The sequence below is a fragment of the Sorex fumeus genome, unplaced genomic scaffold (assembly GCF_029834395.1).
Source record: "Sorex fumeus unplaced genomic scaffold, SorFum_2.1 ptg000010l, whole genome shotgun sequence".
Taxonomy (NCBI): Eukaryota; Metazoa; Chordata; class Mammalia; order Eulipotyphla; family Soricidae; genus Sorex; species Sorex fumeus.
This window is the reverse complement of record NW_026606067.1, coordinates 36,337,004-36,358,536: the sequence shown is the minus strand read 5'-3', so window position 1 is coordinate 36,358,536 and position 21,533 is coordinate 36,337,004. Positions and strand designations below refer to the sequence as shown.

The following is a 21,533-nucleotide window of genomic DNA, read 5'->3' as shown; positions in this document are numbered from 1 at the left end:
CAAGCTTAGTCTGGAAAACTAAACAATACAAGGCACAGAATTCGTCCCACAAACATTTTCTGATTACCTACTATATCCCAGGCATTATTTTAGAGGCCAGGATAAAATGGTGAATAAAGCAAGTTTCTACTTCATACCATTTAGTGAACCCCCACACTGCCCGGGCCTCAGTAACCACCATTTTTTGAGGGTGTGCAGCTTGGGAAACATCCAGCTGGAGCTCATTTCTGGCTCTGTGCTCAGGTATAACTCATGGCAGTGTTCGACAAAGCATTTGCAGAGTTGGAGATCAAATCTGGGTTGGCTGCAAGCGAAGCAAGCATCTTACCCACTCTACTAACTAATTCCATCATCCTTAATATGAAAGTAGTGGCAGTTCTCTGTCTTGACTATCTGTTAGTGGAGGGTTGACAACAGAGAACAGGGAGTCAGATCAGGTAGAGAGATTTATTAATCTGAGTTATCTGATAATCTATCTGATTTATTAGTGTCAAACTGTGGTTTAGAGATCGGTATCATATTTTCAACAGAGGCCAACCCTCACAGAGCTATGCAGATCGAAGGCTGCTCCTAGCAATGCCTGGCCCAATCGTATGGGCCTGGTGACTTGCTTCATAGGCCCCAGCACTCAGGGCATCTTCGGCCCAGTCATGATTGGGGGCGCCAGAACTCAAGTCAGCAGTGCTGGGTGAGCCAAGAAGTGCAGAGATTGAATGAGGGTCTCCTGCACGTTAGGCATGTACGATTCCACACGAACTATTCCCTGGGCCCCGAGCATCTGCATTTTTTTTCCATCAGGGTTTCTCTGTAGTCAAAAGAGAGAGCCCAGACTCAAAAAAATAAGTCTATCTCCATCTTTTTTAATAAAGTTATTAAGTTTTCTTCGGCATGTACTTGATAGTTTTTTTTTTTAAATCACAGGATCAGGTATAAATTTAAAGTCTGCCTTTAGAAAGAAGAAATTCCTTCTTATAGGTTAGAAAGGCAATAAAAAAAAATAGTGTCCCTAAAAGTTAGGAATCTGAGCTACAAGGCTGCCCTGCTCTGGAAATGTGGAAATCTTAACCTAAGTAGAATGTAGAAAAAAATACCACAAACCACACACCCCAGTTAAGTTTATACCCTATTGTTCTGCAAACCACATATGAATGTAAACAGGTCAATCAGGCTGGTATTAACTACAGTTTAATATTAGTCAGATGGCATTATAAATTTAAGAATTAAGAGACTTCTTTCCTGGATACAAAATCAGTTGCAGTAAATTCAAGGAAAAAGACACCAAGGAGAATGTTCCCAAGTATGAGAGACAGAAAGAAGTCTTTGGGATCCTTTTAGCCAACAAGCCATTCCGAGGCAGACAGAAATGAAACATGAGCGACATGATGGAGACCATGAAGAACAAGAGGTACTTTTGTTCACTGACTCCATCTGATTCATGTTCCCTTCTTTGCTTTGACAACCAGGAGGCTCAAAGCCAAATATATGGTCAATACCAAGCAACGGCACAGAATTCTTTTCTGTATGACTTTACTCACATCTTTGTTTACTTGTCCTCAATTACCTCAGAAACTTATCTTTTCAATATATCTTATTTTTTCAATATATCCGGTTCAGAGCAAAATTCACCTTAGGTACACAGACTGCCCATATGTCCATAGAGACTCCAGGCTAACAATACACACATCAAAACCCTAACCAAAGTAGCATATTTGCTACTAGTGATGAATCTACACTGACAAGCTATGATCATCCACCATCCAGTCTGGATTAGAATGAAACTCTTCCTGTGACACATTCTCTGGATTTTGACAAATATATGACCCGTACCCACCATTACACCAAGTAGCCAGCATCATACCAAGTCCACTGTCCTGAAATGGTCCACTGTATGCCTATTCATCTCTAGTCCTTGGAAACTAGGATCTTTTGAAATTTTGCTTTTCTCCACAGTTTTGTCTTTCCCTGTCATAGATCTGGGAGACATGAAATATGCAGCCTTTGTGTTTGGACTTATTTCACCTTTTTCATAGTCATGAGCATTTACGGTTTTTCCATGTCTTTTAATAAATTTATAACTTTTTCCCTTTAGCTTATATTCATTATCTGGATATACCTCAGTCTATTATAATGAATCCTTTAATTTGCCAAAAGACATTATGGTGGCCTCCAGGTTCTGGCCTCAATGTTTCACAAACATCCATGTGCAGGTTTTGTAACAACCTAAGTTTTCGATTAATTCAGGGAAATGGACACTTAATTACTCGGATTCAACATTTCAATCTCCCCCTGAGCCACAGGCCTGGTCCCATCTCTCCCCTCTCCACCTCCGTCCCTGAAAGCCTCATTCAGCGCAAAAAGTGGCACGAAACAACAACTGGTGCCCAAACAATGCTGAACTTCAATCCTACTGTATGATGATCAAATTCACCATAGCAATGAAGTGCCTGTATTTTATTTTATAAGGGGCAATTATTCTGCAATCTGAACTAGCCTAGTACTCTTGAAAGTTTGTTTTACTTTGGATCTCTTTTTACATCTGTCTAGTTGGAATTGTAAGAAAACTAAACAGAAGCGGCTTATTAAGAAAACTTTCAGGTATCCGTTATGAGATCATTAAGTAGCACATGATATGGTACCATAAAATAGGATTCCTGCCATGAAGTATCCATTCTCTCTCCAGTAAGAAAAAAAAAGTCTGAGGTCTGACTACTGAATCCTTTCTAACCAGGAAAATCAACCAACATGGAATAACATTCTTATGGAAAAGATGATGCTTCTTTTAGGATATCCCTGCCTTGAAAATGCATTCTTCTAATTTTCTTCCTTCCTTCTTTTTTTTTTTTGTTATTTTGTTTTGTTTTGGTGGAGGTCACGCCCAGCAGTGGCTCAGGACTCACTCCTGGGTCTGTGCTCAGGGTTTGCTCCTGGATCTGTGCTCAGGGCTCACTCCTGGGTCTGTGCTCAGGGCTCGCTCCTGGGTCTGTGCTCAGGGCTCGCTCCTGGGTCTGTGCTCAGGGCTCACTCCTGGGTCTGTGCTCAGGGCTCGCTCCTGGGTCTGTGCTCAGGGCTTGCTCCTAGGTCTGTGCTCAGGGCTCGCTCCTGGGTCTGTGCTCAGGGTTCCCACTTGGCAGGGCTTGCAGGACAACACAGGATGTCGAAGATGGAGCCCAGGTGGGCTGCGTGCAAGGCCAGTGCCCTCCCCGCTGCACGCTCTCTCTCAGGCCGCTGGCAAATGCACTCTCACGGCACCCCGGGAGCACTTTACCTTGCAAGTCGGACTCGTTTGACTTGGGGCTGCTTCGGGCCCGCCGCTCAGCTTTCTTGATCCCCGGCCCACCACCGCCGCCTCCTCCTCCTCCGTGGCCCTTGACATAGCCGTTGTATGCTGGCGTGCAGCTGCTCTTGTAAAGGGATGAAGGGGGGCTGTTGAGGCGGTTCTGGCGGTCGATCTGGCGGTCTTTCAGTTTCTTGTGAGGAGGCTTGCTGTACTGGTCTTCTCGGGTGATGTAGCTCGACATCCCGTAGAGTGGTATGATTTCTAAAATGCACGAAAATGACAGATGCTGCTCATTCTACGTTTCCAATCACAGACTACCAAGTGGTCAAGTGACCCGACTCCTGAAGGAGGTTGAGCATCCCACGGAAGACAGCATTAAAAATGTGCGCAGGGCTTAAAATTTTGCACTCATTTCAACTTATGAAGGATCATTCACTAAGGCCTCGCCTGGGCATTCAGTAATAACTAAGAGTGCATGAAAAATAGCGAAGACAAGGTTAGTGTCCTCGAAGAGCACACATAGCAGGTGAATCTATGTGAAATGAAAATTACAAATAAGAATCAAAATGCTCCTTTTAAAGGCACGCTTACAAATACACTTAATACTGTTGCTGCTGTTTGATTTCTGGGCCACTGCCGGCTGTGCTTGGGGCTGACTCCAGGCCCCGGATCATTCCTGGGAAGGCTGTTACGGACCATACAAACACGGGCTGACCCCCAAAGCAGTGTCTCACCTACTGTATTATCTCTCCAGACTTTGTTCTGGTGGGTTTTGTGTATTTGCACAGCCCACACGCAATAGGGCACTGGGGCTCTGGGGCCTCTCCTGGGCATCTGGGCCCTAGCCTGCGATGCTGAGTGAGGGGCCACACCACCACACGCTCCACCCGGCAGGCTACCTCCCCAGAACAGTATTTCCACTGGAAAATATGTAGCAACCAGAAAACAGGGAATTATTTAGAACACTCCTAGAAGTCAACACTTGAACATGATTTAGAAAAGTAGGAAAATAAAATATTTCTATTTTCATGAAGAATAATTACAAGTTCACAGAAACCAAAACCTACAAGGAATAGCTGTAAGAAAAAGACAGGCCATCTCAGAAAACTCACCAACCTCTATTCTGCGGTAACTAGGATGCAAGACAAATTGATTCATACTGTATACCTAGTTAGCTCTACTATGCCTATTGTTTCAGTCACACAAAAGAAAATGGGAGTCTAAAAAAATAACTACATAATCTTGAGGAGAGGAATTTATTGGCAGAGATTTGGCTCAAAAGGTAGCGGACATGCACTGCATTTAAAAGGCTGATCCCAGGAGCCACAAACTTCTTTGTCACCCCTGGATCTGGCCCTGGTGGTTCAAGGAGCATAACCCGGTCGTGGGCACCACAACAATAATCTCTGAACAGTTCAAATCAGTTAAAGTTTTTGATTGGGGCATTAGTAACAAGAGCCATATGAAAAAGAGATCAGGTCCTCTCTTCACGTTCCTAAGAAGAAAAAGGCTCCCTATAGATAATGACCACATAAACTGCCATCCAAACTAAATACTAGTCAGGGTGAAAAGGAGCATCCTTAGTCATTTCATTGGACAAGTGTCCCAAACTAGGACTGTCCCAGGAATACACTAAGAATGTCACCCGAATCGTGGCCTGCTGTATTATCGGATATAAAGTTGTGTAGGCCATCCTAAATAACAACTGTTCAGCAGTTAAAAATCCACTTTCCATTGCCTTCTATTCACAATACTTACAGGAGATCTTCATAAAGCAAACATTCACAAATAATCAAGTTGTACAGAGAAGGTCCGCCTGAATGTGTAAAGCCCAGGTTTAAGTTCCAGCAAAACACACACACACACACACACACACACACACACACACACACACACACATTCACCTTGAGTGCTATTAAAACCATCTTTTAAAGTATGCCAAGAATTTTTTATCTTATGGTTTGGCAAATTAAATATTTAAACTGTTTTGAGATATGTGTAATAACTAAGGTAAAAGATAATGGTCTTTTATTTATAAAGCAAAAGGGGTTTTGTGTTACTGCCTTCTTTAATTTGATGTTTAATAAAAGACATTTTTATTTGCTGAATTCTTTTTATAAAATTATATTGAAATACACTGAAATGAAGAACTACATTAGTTTTTTATTGAGGATATTTTGTGGGGGTTCTTTTAGTATCCAATTCCAATGACAATATGAATCATACAGTTTTGTCTGAAATTTTGAGGGACATCATTCACAAAATTATAAGTACGAGGCATCTTAATAGCAATCTGCTAAAATGAGGTAGTCACCAAGGCTTTTCACAGTGTTATGAAGCTTATGTCCAGTAAAAAATCCTTATACATAGTTCAAATGTTTTATGAAATTATGTCAAATAATAAGCTGGAGCAATAGCATAGCAGGTAAGGCATTTGCTTTGCATGTGGCCGACCTGGGTTCAATTCTTCTGTTCCTCTCAGAGAGCCTGGCAAGCTACTGAGAGTATCCTGCTCACACGGCAAAGCCTGGCAAGCTACCTATGATGTATTCGATATGCCAAAAACAGCAACAAGTCTCACAATGGAGAAGTTACTGGTGCCCGCTCGAGCCAGTTGATGAACAATGGGAGGACAGTGCTACAGTGCTATGTCAAATAACAGAACATGGCAGTTAACTAATGCTTTCAAGTATGTACCTATTATCTAATGTTTGGGCTGGCTAATGTAATCAGGGAAGGCTGGATCTTTTTAAAGATAATTAGCTATAATCAATTACAGTTATATTGCTGGACACCTTTATCTATTATAAAGCTCAGTATATTATTGAGATCAAATATTTTTACTTTAAATCAAATATTACTCAGTATAGTAATATTTATATTATAGTGATGTAAGTAGAAATTTATAGTAATACAGTTAGTACATCTTTACCAGACAATCACAGACCATTAATCATTAACTGAGTAAAGAAAGTGCCATTTTCATTAGTCACAAGCTTTAAGACTATTCTAGAGGGAGGACAAAATCTGATGCTCATGAGTTATTCCATTTTTTCTTCTCTGGCTGAGTTCCAGCCCCCAAGAGAAGCAAAACCTCTCCTTCGCTTTGAGACAGTGTCCTATTTACAACTGAATGACTGGCTTTACCATCCCTCCATACTCCATCATGATAGTATATTGAATACTTAATTATCTTGTTTCATTCTAATAGCAAATTCTAATACACAACAAAAGAAAAAATGTAATAACAAAAAAAAATCTAACTCTTTTTTCTAAGTTAACAGGTTGCTTTACTTGAAATACCCATCTCATTTTTTTTTAATTATTAAGAAGAAAGCTAAAATGTAAGATAAATATATGGGGGACGGGTACATAACTAACGAGAGAAGGGAGGTGTTAACAGTCCAAATATGCTATGATATAAAAAAAGGCATTTCTCACAAATTTATTAGTAACACCATAATGAGAGTTTGATGCAACAAAAAAGGCTTTGATTAATAGTCAGATTTAGAAGAAGATCCTTATTCAAAGTGTTAGTGGTTAAAGTCAATTCTTACCCTCACTTATCTGGTTTTTTGTATCCAGTTTGATAGAGAAGGGCTTTAGACTAAACCAGTGCCAAGGCCAGAGCTACTAAGACAAAACGTCTATGTCGTTGGCCCTCCTTCATTTGAAGGTAATTATCAGCATGGCTGGTAGCTACCCTCATAGCAATTCTTAAACTCAAAACAGGGTTCAGAAGGACATCGCGGACTCTGAGTTCTGTCAAGACTGTGACGCAGAGTAACCAAGAAACCCAGATATTACTCAGACCTCAAATTATTATCACTGGAAACGGGGTACTAAATACTTACTAATATTCCTTCTACTGCCAGTCCATAAAATTGGCTAAGCATTGACTTGCTGATTAATCTCAAGTTACCTTCACTTAAATACACATGAGTAGGAGATGGGCCAGGCAATGGATCACTGCCCCCGTTCCAAAATAAGGATCAACTAATCCACACTTCACTTTCTGTGGGGTGAGAAAGAGGGCAGGCTTGAGAAGAGAGAAAAAAAGACATACACAAGGGAAGGGAGAAAGAGAGAGAAGGGACTGGAGTGGAAGAGGAAGGGAAAAAAAAACAGGGAGGGAGGGACAGAAGTCACAGCCCAAAATGTAATTCTTAGAAAAAAAGAATTCAGGACAAAGGAAGCAAAGAAATTTCCATGAGCTTTGCACAGCAGATACCTTCCTTCCTTCCACCGTGTTTAATACAGAAGAAATAAGGCACTCTGGTTTTCATAAGATGTTCAAGTGTTTAATCAGTTTCAATAGCTCCTAATACCAGGAATCGCCATACCTTGTTCGCCATATATTGTAGGGGGAAGATGATGCTGTGGAAAAAACTGAGGCGGCATATCTCCAGGTCCAGTAACAGGTGGGTAGTACGCCGTGTGTGAATTATGAATAAAATGAGGGTGATGCGTCAGGTAGGGGGGCAGGTGATGGGTTGGAGACATGGCTGAGGGGTAGCTTGGGGGGTAGCATTCAGGAGACTGGGGTGTCACCACCACCCGGCGAACACCAGTATTGTCTTCAATCACCTAAAGAAAAGAGCAAAGAGAAAAAACAGCATTATTAGCAGATGTCCTGTGAATAGATGCAATACTAATCACTTTCCTCCTCATTTCAATTTTCTCTCCTTCGTGGGGGGAAAAAAGTGTTTGAATTCCAGTTCTAACTTCATGAGTTAAGTGAGTTTTAAAGTCCCAATCATTAACTATTTGGAAAATAGTCACACCATCCATCTGATGCTGATTACACAAAATGTTTTAGAGATCAAGAGCTTGATAATAAATCTCAACTTTCTCAAAAGCTTCACAGATGGTATCTTCCAAGAGAAATAAATTTGTCAGTTGTGAAGGTCACACCCAGCAGAGTTGGCAGGGCGGGGCCCATGCAATGAGGGGAAAGAATTCAGGGCTTCACACATTCTAGACCTCTTGAGCCACACCCACAGTCCCCTGCTAAGGGAGTTTATATGTGCTGGATATGATTGTCTGGAATGACTGACTATCTCAGTTTAGTGAAAAAGTATGTTTTTCCAGGGCTCAGCTGCCAGATGTGTGTGGCCGGCATGCACGGTCCCATCCACAAAGGGACCTTAGGAAACAAAGTCACACTAACTTCAGGAGTCAGATGAGCATTCAAGGACCATTCAATTCAGCACCAAAAGACAAAGATGAAATGAGGAGATCGCAATGAGTAGAAACTTGAGGAATCTGAAAATCAGGATGAACCCCTATACTCCCATGACCTCCTGACTGTACAGAGTTCTGAAAGGAGAGATTACCATGGGTGAATTAGACCATTTGTAGAGAGTGGATAATTCACATTGGTCTAATTCACCAATGTGACCTTAATATCTGACGATCTCTGTGGGCAAATTCACAGTATCTCATGTTACCAAACGCAAACAAATATGGTCCAAGAGAAAGTAACAAATAACTAATACAACAGATATCACAATCAAAAGGAAAGCAATGGAGTACATAGAGCAAGAGCAAAGGATTGTAGAATCAGAGGTTTCAATCAGCCCCCAAATTGGTAGGCATGTGATAGCGGAGAGAAAAGCTTTAGGTTAGGAAAGAGGAGACAATAAGAATTTTTTTTTTGCCCTTTTGGGTCACACCCAGCAATGCTCAGGGGTCACTCCTTGCTCTGCACTCAGGAACCACTCCTGGCAGTGCTCCGGGGACCATATGGGATGTCAGGGATAGAACCCGGGTCGGCTGCGTGCACGGCAAATGCCCTACCCGCTGTGCTATTGCTCCGGCCCCGAAAACAAGAATTTTCAAGAAAAACTTGGAAGCAGGAGTACGGTGCCAAAGAAAGTGCCAACTTACTCCAAGTATTTCAGGCAACCAGATACACAGTTCAATAAGACATTTTGCCTCTCTCTCTCTCTCTCTCTCTCTCTCTCTCTCTCTCTCTCTCTCTCACACACACACACACACACACACACACGATTATACCCGTATCTTTAAATTTCTTGTTTCACCTCAGGAGGCTGATTATAAGCCAAAATAACATGACTTCATCATGCCTCAAAAAAAGTCTAATAAAAAATACGCATGCGCTATGCTTCAATTTAAAATAATGATGCTGGCAACTTTATCAGTGACCGACTGTACTTTAATGTACAGGATGGGTTTAATTTGAATTCATAGCCATCAATTTTTATGCTAAGAAAATAAAAATCTTTATAGCACAGCGGGTAGGGTGTTCGCCTTACACGCGGCCAACATGGCCGACCCGAGTTCGATTCCTCCGCCCCTCTCGGAGAGCCCGGCAAGCTACCGAGAGTATTCGATATGCCAGACACAGTAACAACAAAGTCTCCAATGGAGATGTTACTGGGCCTGCTCGAGCAAATCGACGATCAAATCGAAAATATTTATTAGTGAACCTATTAACACCAGTTTCAGAACTAACTACTATGTTAATAGTTCGTTGATAACGCAACAGTAATTCCTTAAGATTCTGAGTCATTTCCCTGCTAAAACACAGAGCATAACTTTTTAAGCATACTTTAATAAATGTAACCTCCTCTTAGCCTTAACAAGCTAATCACATTAGCCTCAATGAGTGCATGTCTGCTAATTTACAGGTATATTTGAAATGCTGTTTAGACATTGCAAATTCTAATCCATATGCTAATACTTGCCATAAGAGCATTGCTTTAGTTTGCCTAACATGCAGAATGAATATATCTGATAACATATCTTGTATAATTTTAGCATAGAGTTTTTTTATTCCTTTCAACCTCCTCAAAATAATTAAATGTGTTCTTCCAAATACATTTTATGAGGCCAACATTTCCCTGATGCCAAACCAGAAGAGTGCCCTAGAGATACAGAAGTCCAACCTGGGCTTGATCTCCGGAACCCCTCGGTTCCCCATACATTGACAGATCTAGAGGCCCTAATCCCGTGGGGGTTCTCTGGGTATAGCTGGCACCACAGGGCCTGAGTAGCAGCATCTCCTCAGGCCCTTGCATGGAACCACCAGCTCAGCTGGCTGAGAATATCTGGTGGGAATGAACAGGCCTCCTGAGCATTGTTTGGGAGGCCCCAAACAGAAGCAAAGACATCAAACATACAAAAAAGGAAGTTAGAGATAAATCCCTAATAACCATTTCTGCAAAAATCCTATATTATACCAAAAGGATGATGTATCAGGCTGCAGGTGCGGCTCAAGTGGTGATATGCTGCAGGATGAGGAAAGGTCCCGGGTTTGATCCTTAGCACTGCATGCCCCTCCCCATTACCACACAGCTAGATGTGGCCCCTATTTAAAACATAAATCACAGCAAGATCAAATGGGATTTATTCCCGTGATACAAGGATAGTTACATACACAAATAAATTCATGTAAGATGTCACGTCAATAAAAATAATTGGAAAAAACTACAATCATATCAATAGATATCACTTGATGATATCATAAGCCAATGATAAAAAAAGTCTCAAGAAATGGGGAAGAAGAAATATATCTCAACAGAGTAAAGGCTAAATGACAAAGCCATGGCTGACATCTTAATGGATAGCACTGTAGCACTGTCCTCCCGTTGCTCATCGATTTGCTCGAGCGGGCACCAGTAACGTCTCCATTGTCAGACTTGTTGCTACTGTTTTTGGCATATCGTATACGCCATGGAGAGCTTGCCAGGCTCTGCCATGAGGGCAGGATACTCTTGGTAGCTTGCTGAGCTTTCCGAGAGGGACAGAGGAATTAAACCCGGGTCAACCGCATGCAAGGCAAATGCCCTACTCACTGTGGTATCTAATGGATATAAAACTGAAAGTTTTTCAGTTGTCACAAGAAAAAGAGATGTTCACTCTCACCACTGTAATTCAAATATAATGGACAGTACTGGCCAAGCAATAAAACAAGAAAAATAAAGAGAAGTCAAACTTGAGATTAAGAATCAAAACTATCACTATCTACATATGACTGATAATATACATAGAAATCTAACATATCCACTAAAAAAACTTATGAGAAATAGATAGAAACAGAAAGTTTCAGGTTACAAATCAATATACAAAAGTCATTAGTATTTCAGGGTCTGGAAAGATAGTATAGCAGATAACAACTAACTCAGATTCAATCCCCAGCACCACAAATAGTCACCTGAGGATTGATGCCTGCCATGAGTGATGCCTCAGTGCAGAGCCAGGAATAAGCCCTGAGTGAGCTGGTGTGGCCCCCTTACCAAAAAAGCTAGCCATATTTCTGAAATCATATAATCAACACTTAAAATCAACACTTAAAATACCTTCCCAGATATTCAAATACCAATTTTTAAAACAATATTAAAGGAAATCACAAAGAAATATATGGATAGTCTGTAGTAATGAATTGAAAGGATTAACATTTTTAATATAACTATCCTCTCCAAAGCAACAAATTCAAAGCAAATACTCTTAAAACTTCAACAGTATCTTTCCAATGGCAAGAAAACAGAACAAGAACCAATGAAATTTGTAGAGTCATGAAAGACTTTGAACAGACAAAACAATCATGGGAAAAAAAATGGAGGCATCATTCTCTCCAGTGCAAACTATTCTATCAAGGTAGAACAGCAAAAACTGTGGTAAGAATAAATAAATCAAACATACCAGAACTGAGAACCCATAAATAAATTCTCATGTATACGGGTAGTTAATTTACAACAAACAAACAAAGAGTATAAATTAAAGAAAGGAAAGCATCTTCAATGATTTAATTGGTGATGGGATAACTGGATGGTCACATAAAAAAGAATAAAACTGAACCAGAATTTTACATCATGTACAAAGTGAACTCAAAATAGATTTCATACTTGGATGTTAGAACTGAAATCATAAAATATGTAGAAGAAAACATGTAACATTCCTGAATTTCATAATTTATTTGGGTATTAAACCCCAATAAGGGGGACAAAAGCAAAAATAAACACATGGGACTACTCAAACCAAGAAGCTTCTGCATAATGAAACTATCACTGAAATGAAGAAAAAAAAACTTCTACTGAATAGGAGAAAATATTCACACACTCCATGTATGTCAAAGGGCTCAACTCAGAGATATATAAGAACTCACAACACTCAACAACAAAAAAATATCAAAAATGGGAAATAAGCTAAACAAACACTCATCCAAAGAAACATGGATGGCCAAAATATACATTAAAATGAAAATGTCCACTAACACTAGTTATCATGAAAATACAAATGAAAATGATATTGAGATGAAATGCTCATACTGAAAGACTAGAAGCAAAGATTGGTTGTAAGGACATTAAGAGAAAGGAAACATGTACAGTATTGGTGAGAACACAGTCGAGTCTAGCCTTAATGAAAGTGGTAGGACAGTGACTCAAATAATGAAAAACCTCCCACATGATCCAGCAATTCTACTCCTAGAAATCATCGAGGAAAAAGCAGTCCCATAAATGGGCCAATCCAATGCGAGTGATGTCCTCACTGGAGGTGACTGGGACAGACATGCAGAGGGAAGGACATGCGAAGCACTGGAAGAGGAGGGCTATTTACCAATGAAGGCCTCCAGAACAATTGGAAAATAGTTTATTAGTTAAACCACCCAGTTCTTAGTTCTTAGTATACTTGGTTTTGGTGGCCTAAAAATAAACACACTGTTTAGTAGCTCCCAAGCTTCTTCTACCTTAAGTTCTAGCTGCCTTGTCTGTTTAAAAACAAAAGTAATGAATATTCTCAGGTTAAAAAAGAACATCAGTCTGGCTGTGATTCTGATTTTTCGTCATGTCTTTGTATTCCTATCAGTAAGTATTTATTGAGATTTTTCATGTGCCTGGCATTCTTGCTATCCTGGGGCCTAGACACAGAAACAAGAGGACAGATAGGGTACAAAAGATTAAAGAGGGAAAATACCCGTCTTGCCTACAGTTTTTTTTAGAAGTATGACAAGAAGAACAGTTGAGACAAAACAAAACCAGTCTGGGAACAACAAAGTGAGCACTAAAGAGAGAGGCAGTCAGAGGGAGATGAGAAAGCCCGTGGCCTATCTGACATTCGTAATACTTAACTTCTGGTACTTTGGAAACATAGGTATTAGTATCCTTGCAGCACATGAAAGCAAGGCATGGAATGGCTCGGATGGACAACCAGTTTAGTTGCTGAACTGGATTTTCATTCTGAGCTGGAGCTCAAGGTTCTATCATGTGGAGAATTATATATGAGTTTGATACTGCACTGTCTGTAGCACTGTGGCACTGTCCTCCCGTTATTCATCGAGTTGCTCGAGCGGGCCCAGTAGCGTCCCCATTGTGAGACTTGTTACTGTGTTTGGCATATCGAGTACGTCATGGGGAGCTTGCCAGGCTTTGCTGTGTGGGTGAGATTCTCTCGGTAGCTTGCCGGGCTCTCTGAGAGGGGTGGAGGAATCGAACCCAGCTCAGCCAGGCCAGCCACACGCAAGGCAAATGCCCTTACTGCTGTGCTACACTAAGGGACAAACATGCAAACAATAAACTGTAAGAAACAGGGTCCCTAAGTTATTAACAGTTGTGAAAAGACTCAAGACACAACCATTTAATTATTACTGGATGTTTAGAATATAAATAAGTTGACAAATGTTATCATGCTGTTAAAGTAACTGATGGCTGATAATAGTTAAATCTTACCTAGCAGTTACTACTCTTATTACTTCGTTAGTGAAACCTACAGTTTCCCAAATATTGAGCATCTCTGTCACAGCAGCATCCCTTGATTTTGTTCAGTAGGCGACAAGATGTGTATCTGAGACAGAACAGGAACTTTCCATATTTTATCTTTATATCATATGCTATATGCATGAAGGAACCGGCAGAGGAACCCAGGCATGCGGGTCCAGGGCTGAGATCTTCAAGTCCAGATGCTCGGATCTGGACTGGGCCTTCTCCACCCAGATTCCCCCATCTTCCAGTAGATAGGCGTCACACCCACCAGCTGCCACTGGTGCCAGGTAGTCCCGTCAAGGCCAAGACCCAGAGACTATAAAACCCAGCTCCCGGAAGCAAATGCGGCCACACGACATCTTATTATCTCGTTCTTACTTTGGAGAACCCAGCAGGCTACCGAAAGTATCCTGCTCGCATGGCAGAGCCTGGCAAACTTTCCATGTCGTACTTAATATGCCAAATACCAGTAACAATGATGGGTCTCATTCTCCTAACCCTGAAAGAGCATTGAATATGGCTCTTTTAAAATCTCAGGGATAGGAAGAAGGAGACGTTACTGGTGTCTGCTCGAGGCAATCGGCGAACAACAGGATGATCTTGATCGTATATCCTCCCAACAATTCTGTAGGGCAAAGACAGTCACTCTCATATTAGAGGAAACTGAAGAAAGCTGAGGAAGTTAGGGGAACTTCCCAAGGTCAGGGAATTATATGAGAGAGAAAGAACAATTTTGATTCAAAAATTAAAACGGATTTCTTAAAAACTTCTACGCTGGAGTCAGAATAATACTACACCAGGAAGGGTGACTGTTTGTATGCGGCCGACCTGGGTTTGGTCCCTAACATTCCATATGGTCCCCTGAACCTACCAAGAGTGACTCCTGAGCATACAGTCAGGAAAAAGCCCTGAACACTGCCACCAATGGCCCCCAAACCAAAACCAAACCCAACAAACCTTATACTACGAGATTTTCTTTTCTTTAGCTAGAAGAAAAGGTAGTTCCCTTTACTGAATTCAAGTGCTCTGTAGGAATTTTCATAAACTCTGTATACTGGAAAATCTCTCTTCCTATTCCTACTGGGCTGCATGATAGGTAACAGAGATTAAAAGGTAGACACAGATCAAAAACTGGAAGCGGGCTGCCTCAGATGGCCAGGGATGATCTGACAAGTGGGCAGAGAGACGCATGGACTAGGGGAATCCAGGTATGTTTGTGCAGAGCTGACAGATGGGCGGATAATGCACTGCAGAGGAAGGAACACAGGATGAGTTGCCAGCACACAAAAGACTCAGGCCAAATAAGTGTGTGAAAGCTGGGCTTGGGTTCAACTCCCAACTGTTGCCAACACATGTGATGTGGGCTCCCAGGCCAGGCAGGAAGGGAAGAAATTTCAGCTAAGAGTGAGCACAGAGAAGAAAAAAAATGAAATGAAAAGCAATGAACAACAGCTACAGACCGAAAGGGCAGGCCTCGGCCAGTTTCAGCCGGGCCCCTGGTGCCGGCCCTGCAGCTGAATTACACATCTGCCCACACAACTGCAAAGCAGTCAGGAGCAGCTGGGCACGTGAAAAGCTTTCAATAAGGACTCACTAAATGGACAAAATGAAATGAAAAAGCAAGCAAAATAAAAATTAAAAAGGAATAGACTTTTATATACTTACATCTGATATCTAACAAGGATTATTAATGCCTTCAGTATGAAGTGGACTTCACTCCCATCCTAGTCTAAAATTCTGGATGATCTAAACCCGGTTAAATATTTTCATTCCTGATTCCTGACCCTTATATTTTAAATAAGCTTTGAAAACAAAAGATAGGCAAACATCTTCCAACACACACACACACACACACACACACACACACACACACACACCACACTATTACCACCACCACCACCACCACAATGGGTCTGGGAGACAGCTCAAAGGACGAGTGCACATAATTGGCATGAGAGAGCCTTGGGTTCGTTTCTTAGAAACTTCTACGCTGGACTCAGAATAATACAACGGGAAGGGTGACTGTTGGTATGCGGCCGACCTGGGTTTGGTCCCTGACATTCCATATGGTCCCCTGAACCTACCAAGAGTGACCCCTGAGCACACAGCCAGGAAAAAGCCCTGAGCAATGTCCAGACACCAAGCTTGGAATAACCCTCAGCACATCTGGGTATGGTCCTAATGCAAAAAACCAACAAAAAGACACCCAAAGTAACGTCAAACTAAATCCCAAATGTAGCTGACATATTGATTTTTATTCATTTGTAACCAGTAATGCAAAAGCATTAGGAGTTTACTTGCACTAACTGTTCTCAACATCTTTAATTTTCTTTTTTTTTTTTTTTTAGTTACTGGTTTTGGCATATCGAATACACAACAGATAGCTTGCAAGGCAAGCACAACAGATAGCTTGCAAGGCATGCAGGCGGAATACTCTCGGTAGCTTGCCAGGCTTTCCGAGAGGGATAGAGGCTTTTGGGGCGACCTCTAATTGCCCTTGTACGTGTTACCATATTTGAACCCTATCAAATATGGTACGGCAAATTCCGGAAGTTGGGTATTTAGTGTCTTATAATGTGTCGCGTGGCTGCTTTTCGGCTGCGCGGGTCCAGAAAGCGTCCTGGAGTGTGGCGGTGGCTGGGCTTTTTGGGTCACGTCCGGCGATGCTCGGGGGTTCTCCTGGCCCTGCACTCAGGAATCACTCCTGGTAGTGCTCAGGGGACCATATGGGATGCTGGGAATAGAACCCGGGTCAGCTGCATGAAAAATAGAAAGCCTTTTTTTTTTCAAGTTGAATAAAGATATGAAACATAAAGACTGTAATTTCCAAAATGAGCCCTATTTTGCTACCAGGGATTAAAGAACCAATACATCACATAAGAAATTGGAAATTATCATAAAGGAAGAAATCAGAAGTTAGAATAAAAGAACATTCAACTAAAGAGCTCAAAGAAGTAATTGGTCAAATGATCTATTTTTTTAAGATTCTATTCAGTGGGCAGGAAAATGGTTCAGTGTGTAAACGCATATGCCTAGCAAGGCGGAGATCACAAACTTCATTCCTGGTGCTGTACAGAGAATAATCCTGGCAGTTTTGCTGCCTATAATCCGTGGGCTGGGGTCTGAGCCCTAGAGAGTATATTTGTGAGAAACACAAGTCAAATGTGCAATTTAGCAAGCAAAGCAATCAGAATGCAGCAGGAGCATCATAACTAAAGCTGCAACCTCCAGCAAGCACACGTACAATGACCATAATTAAAGGACTATGCCCATAGCAAGCACCTCATCCAAGAACACAAGCACTTCAGCTTACACAACCCGTGATGAGCACCACAACCAACTGTTTTGTGTTACTCCCAACCACTGTAACATCATCAACACAGGGAAGGGAGTAGAGTAAATGAGATGGGATTGGGAAATGGCATAGGGATTAAGCAATTGTCTTGATATAGCTGACAGTGGTTTATCCCCAGCACTACCGAGGTTCCTCCCTCGGGTAGTCTATCTCCCCCCCCCAAAAAAAAAAACATAAAACGAGGTTAAGTTACTTTCAAATGGTGGGAAATTTAAACTTATTACTCAAATCTCCTATACTGCTTTCCTATGTTTTTAAATTTAAAGATTATAACTGTGAGTGAAAAACACCAAATATGACTTCCCCATCACCTTTCCCTTCATTGCTATTGGTGTTGCAATATCCTTAATGTCCTGAGAGAGGAAACCTCCCTGCCTCAGAATCAACTTGTTGGGCCACTAAGCATGGCTACTTTTGATGTATCACTGTATCACTGTCATCCTGTTGTTCATGGATTTGCTCGAGCAGGCACCAGTAATGTCTCCATTCGTCCTAGCCCTGAGATTTTAGCAAATGCCACACTGGAGGCTCTTTCAGGGTCAGGGGAATGAGACCCATCATTGTTACTGGGTTTTGGCATATCGAATACACCACGGGGAGCTTGCCAGACTCTGTCAGGCAGGCAGGATACTCTCAGTAGCCTTTTGATGATGAACAAAAAATAACTTACTGGTGAGCACATAATATTCTGTAAAATAGCTAGAGATTGATAGTAGATATTGCTTCAAGAAGCAAAAATAGCTTTATCCAGTTTGGAGAAGCCTGAGTTCTATTTTGATCTCTCTCTCTCTCTCTCTCTCTCTCTCTCTCTCTCTCTCTCTCTCTCTCACACACACACACACACACACATTTCTCTATGTAAACTTCTTTCAAGAAAACAATTTGGCTTCACTGAAAAAAAAAGAAACAACTATTAATTTTTTGAAATATCAAGAAACAAAAGTTCCTTCAAAATTTAAACTACTTTTGGGGTGGGAGCAATAGCACAGCGGGTAGGGCGTTTGCCTTGCATGCAGTCAGCCTGGGTTCAATTCCCAGCATCCCATGTGGTCCCCTGAGCAGTGCAGGAGTAATTCCTGAGTGCATGAGCTGGGAGTAACCACTGTGCATCACCGGGTGTGACCCAAAAAGAAAAAAAAATTAAACTACTTTTTTCAAATATTTACTGCAAATAAGTAACCAACCAACTTTCATCTTCTTTTTTATATGAGGTATCAACTAATAAGCTGATTCATGAATAAACAGAAGCTCCAAAAATTTTTACTTACACATTTATTTATATCTACAAATTTAAGTGTTATCATGGGTGCTTAATTTTAAATTTTCACAGCAAAACTAATCAGTGGCGAAATCAAAGACAGAGAGGAGTGCTCAAGATCAAGATAATTAAATTTAAGGCCACCAAATAGGGAGTGAAAAAAGTTGGAGACACCAATAAGGTTCTTAGCTTCAAGATTTGGGAGGTGCTCAAAAAGAATAAGAAGAACCAGTACTGGTGCAGTTGTGGGGAGAAAGAGACTCTACTTCATTGTTGGCAGGAATGCCAACTGGTTCAGCCTTTCTGGAAAACAATATGGGCTTTCCCTTAAAAAAAACTAGAAACTGAGTTTCCATATGACCCAGCAATATCACTTCTGGGAAAATATCCCAAGGGTGCAAAAAAGCACAGTAGAAATGACATCTGCACCTGTATGTTTATTGCAGCTCTGTTCACAATAGCCAGAATCTGGAAACAACCCAAGTGCCCAAGAACAGATGACTGGTTAAAGAAATTTTGGTACAGCTACACAGTTGAAGACTACGCTGCTGTTAGCAGAGAAAAGATCATGAAATCTTGATTAATCTGAAGTGGATGGAGAATATCATGCTAAGTGAAATGAGTCAGAAAGAGAGGGACAGACAGAATGACTGCACTCATTTGTGGAATATAAAATAACATAATATGAGATGACACCAAAGGACAGTAGAGACAGAGTCAGGAATATTGCTTCATGGTTGGTGGCCTGCCTCATGAGCTGTGGGAGAAGGCAGCTGGAATAGAGAAGGGATTACCAAATCAGTGGTGGCTGGAGGAATCAATCAGGATGGGAGATGTGTGCTGAAAAGTAGATAAAGGACCAAGTATGATGAACTCTTATTATCTGTATTGCAAACTATAATGCCTATAAGTAGAGAGAAATAGAGAAATTGTCTTCCACAGAGGTTGGGGGAGAGATGGGGGGAGGGATGCTGGGGATATTGGTGATGGAAAATGTAATCTAATGGAAGGTTGGGTGTTCGATCATTGTATGATTGAAACTCAACCATGAAGGCTTTGTAACTGTAGGTCATGGTGATTCAATAAAAAGATTCTTTTTAAAAAGATTTGGGGGTTTGGGCTGTACAGATAGACTTGTTACAGAGTAACCACAGAATAAGAGACAACCTACAGTGGTGGTGGAACACTGTGTGCCTAAAACTTTATTACTAACAATACTGCAAATCTTGCGTTTGAATAGAAATTTAGAAATATTTAAGACATTTTTAAAAATACTACATAAATGAGGGTATGGTGCTGCCAGCAGGTCAATCTACCTGTGAGGCGAGTGCATCAGCAGCCAGTCAGACTTTCAGATACCCCTAAATTAGTGCTGTGCCTCTGGCCAGACCCCAAAAACTTGGGGCCAAGTCTACCAAGACAGTAAACGGCCAAAAGTTAGGTATGTGAGAGACATGCCCACAAACCACCTCCAGATCAGCTATATAATTGGAAGCAAGGCCTCTCTGGTACCTGATCAAACTGCTTAACAGTCATGATCCCAGAGACCCAGAAACAAATCTCAGAACCCAGCAGCTTTTGGCACAAATGTGTCCGGTCCCCATAATAGGCTACAAGCACCAGGCCACTCCAGGGGGGAATAGGTTTTCCACCTGCTCCCCCTTGGCGGCTTGGTAGCCATCATCCTCCAGAGGCCATTGGACAGTCAGGTTTGGGCCTTTTGGGCCTGCAGTGACGAGACAAGTGGGGCCTCACGGGATGGGGGTGGAGCCAGCCCTTTCTTCCCCACCCCAACAAGACCCCGAGTCGCCACCCACAAATGCCTCGCTGGCTCCTGATCAAGCTGCTTAACAGTCATGATCCCAGAGACTCAGGAACAAATCTTGGAACCCAGCGAGAAATGCGTCTGGACTCCGCAGTAGTTTACTGGTGCCAAGCCACCCGGGGAGGGGTGGGGTGTGGAAGGATGCTGTCCCTCTGCCTGCTCTCTCTTGGGGGCTCAGTGGCCACCACCTTCCAGAGGCAACTGGACAGTCAGGTTTGGGCCTGCAGTAACAAGACACTCAGGGTTTCATGGGATCGGGTGGAGCTGGCCCTTTCCTTCCTGCCCCAATGAGACCCTGAGTCACCACCCATGAATGGCCTCTCTGACTCCTGATCAAGCAGCCTAACGGCCATGATCCTAGAGACTCAGGAACAAATCTCGGAACCCAGCAGGTTTTGGCAGAAATGCCTGCAGATTTAATTGTTAAAATTTATGAACTCCAAAACCACGCTGGTACTACTGGGGCCGTGCAACATCATATTTATAACCAGCAATAGAAAACAAATTGTCTACTGTTGCCTTTTCAGCAGATCTATGTGTTGGGGTAAAATCCCAAATAATAATGGTGGGTCTGGTGTCAAAATATTGAATATAATCAAAGTTGAGAGAGAGAGTAATGTGGAAATCATCTGCCCCACAGGTAGGGGGAGGGTGTGGGATGGGGACATACTGGGGTTTTGGTTTTGGAAAATGGGCACTGGTGAAGGGATGGGTGTTTGATTATTGAGACTTAAACATGAAAGCTTTGTAACTGCTCTCATGTTGAGTCAATAAAAAAATTTATAAAAAAGAAAAAAAAGTAAGGTGGAGTTCATGCCCAATTCAATCAGCCTAATCAAGGGCTGAATAAATAGCAATACTCCTACTTTAAAAAAAATAATAATATATAAATGGCAGCCCCTCCACTTAGCTTTATTTGTGCCAACACTTTTATAAATGTGAAAACTGACAATAAGCAACTCATTCGTTCATAAATATTTAATTTATAAAAAAGGTTTCAATTTTTAATAATTTCTAATTAAAATGGAAAAGTTACAACAAAATATTTTGGAAACTGTGACTTCTGTAAAAACAACTTTAAGGGAAATTTAATT

The 21,533-nt window shown here is 41.5% G+C and overlaps 1 protein-coding gene across 4 annotated transcripts in view; it reads right to left on the bottom strand.

Moving 5' to 3' along the window:
• Positions 1-21,533, bottom strand: part of FNDC3B (fibronectin type III domain containing 3B) — a 377,218-nt gene that overhangs the window by 146,927 nt on the left and 208,758 nt on the right. For all 4 annotated transcript variants that reach the window (XM_056110627.1, XM_056110630.1, XM_056110628.1 and 1 more), the window contains exons 5-6: positions 7,621-7,864; positions 3,266-3,538 (exon numbers count right to left, since the gene is read on the bottom strand). In XM_056110627.1, the coding sequence (XP_055966602.1) occupies positions 3,266-3,538; positions 7,621-7,864 (517 nt within the window). The remainder of the gene's footprint in view (positions 1-3,265; positions 3,539-7,620; positions 7,865-21,533) is intronic.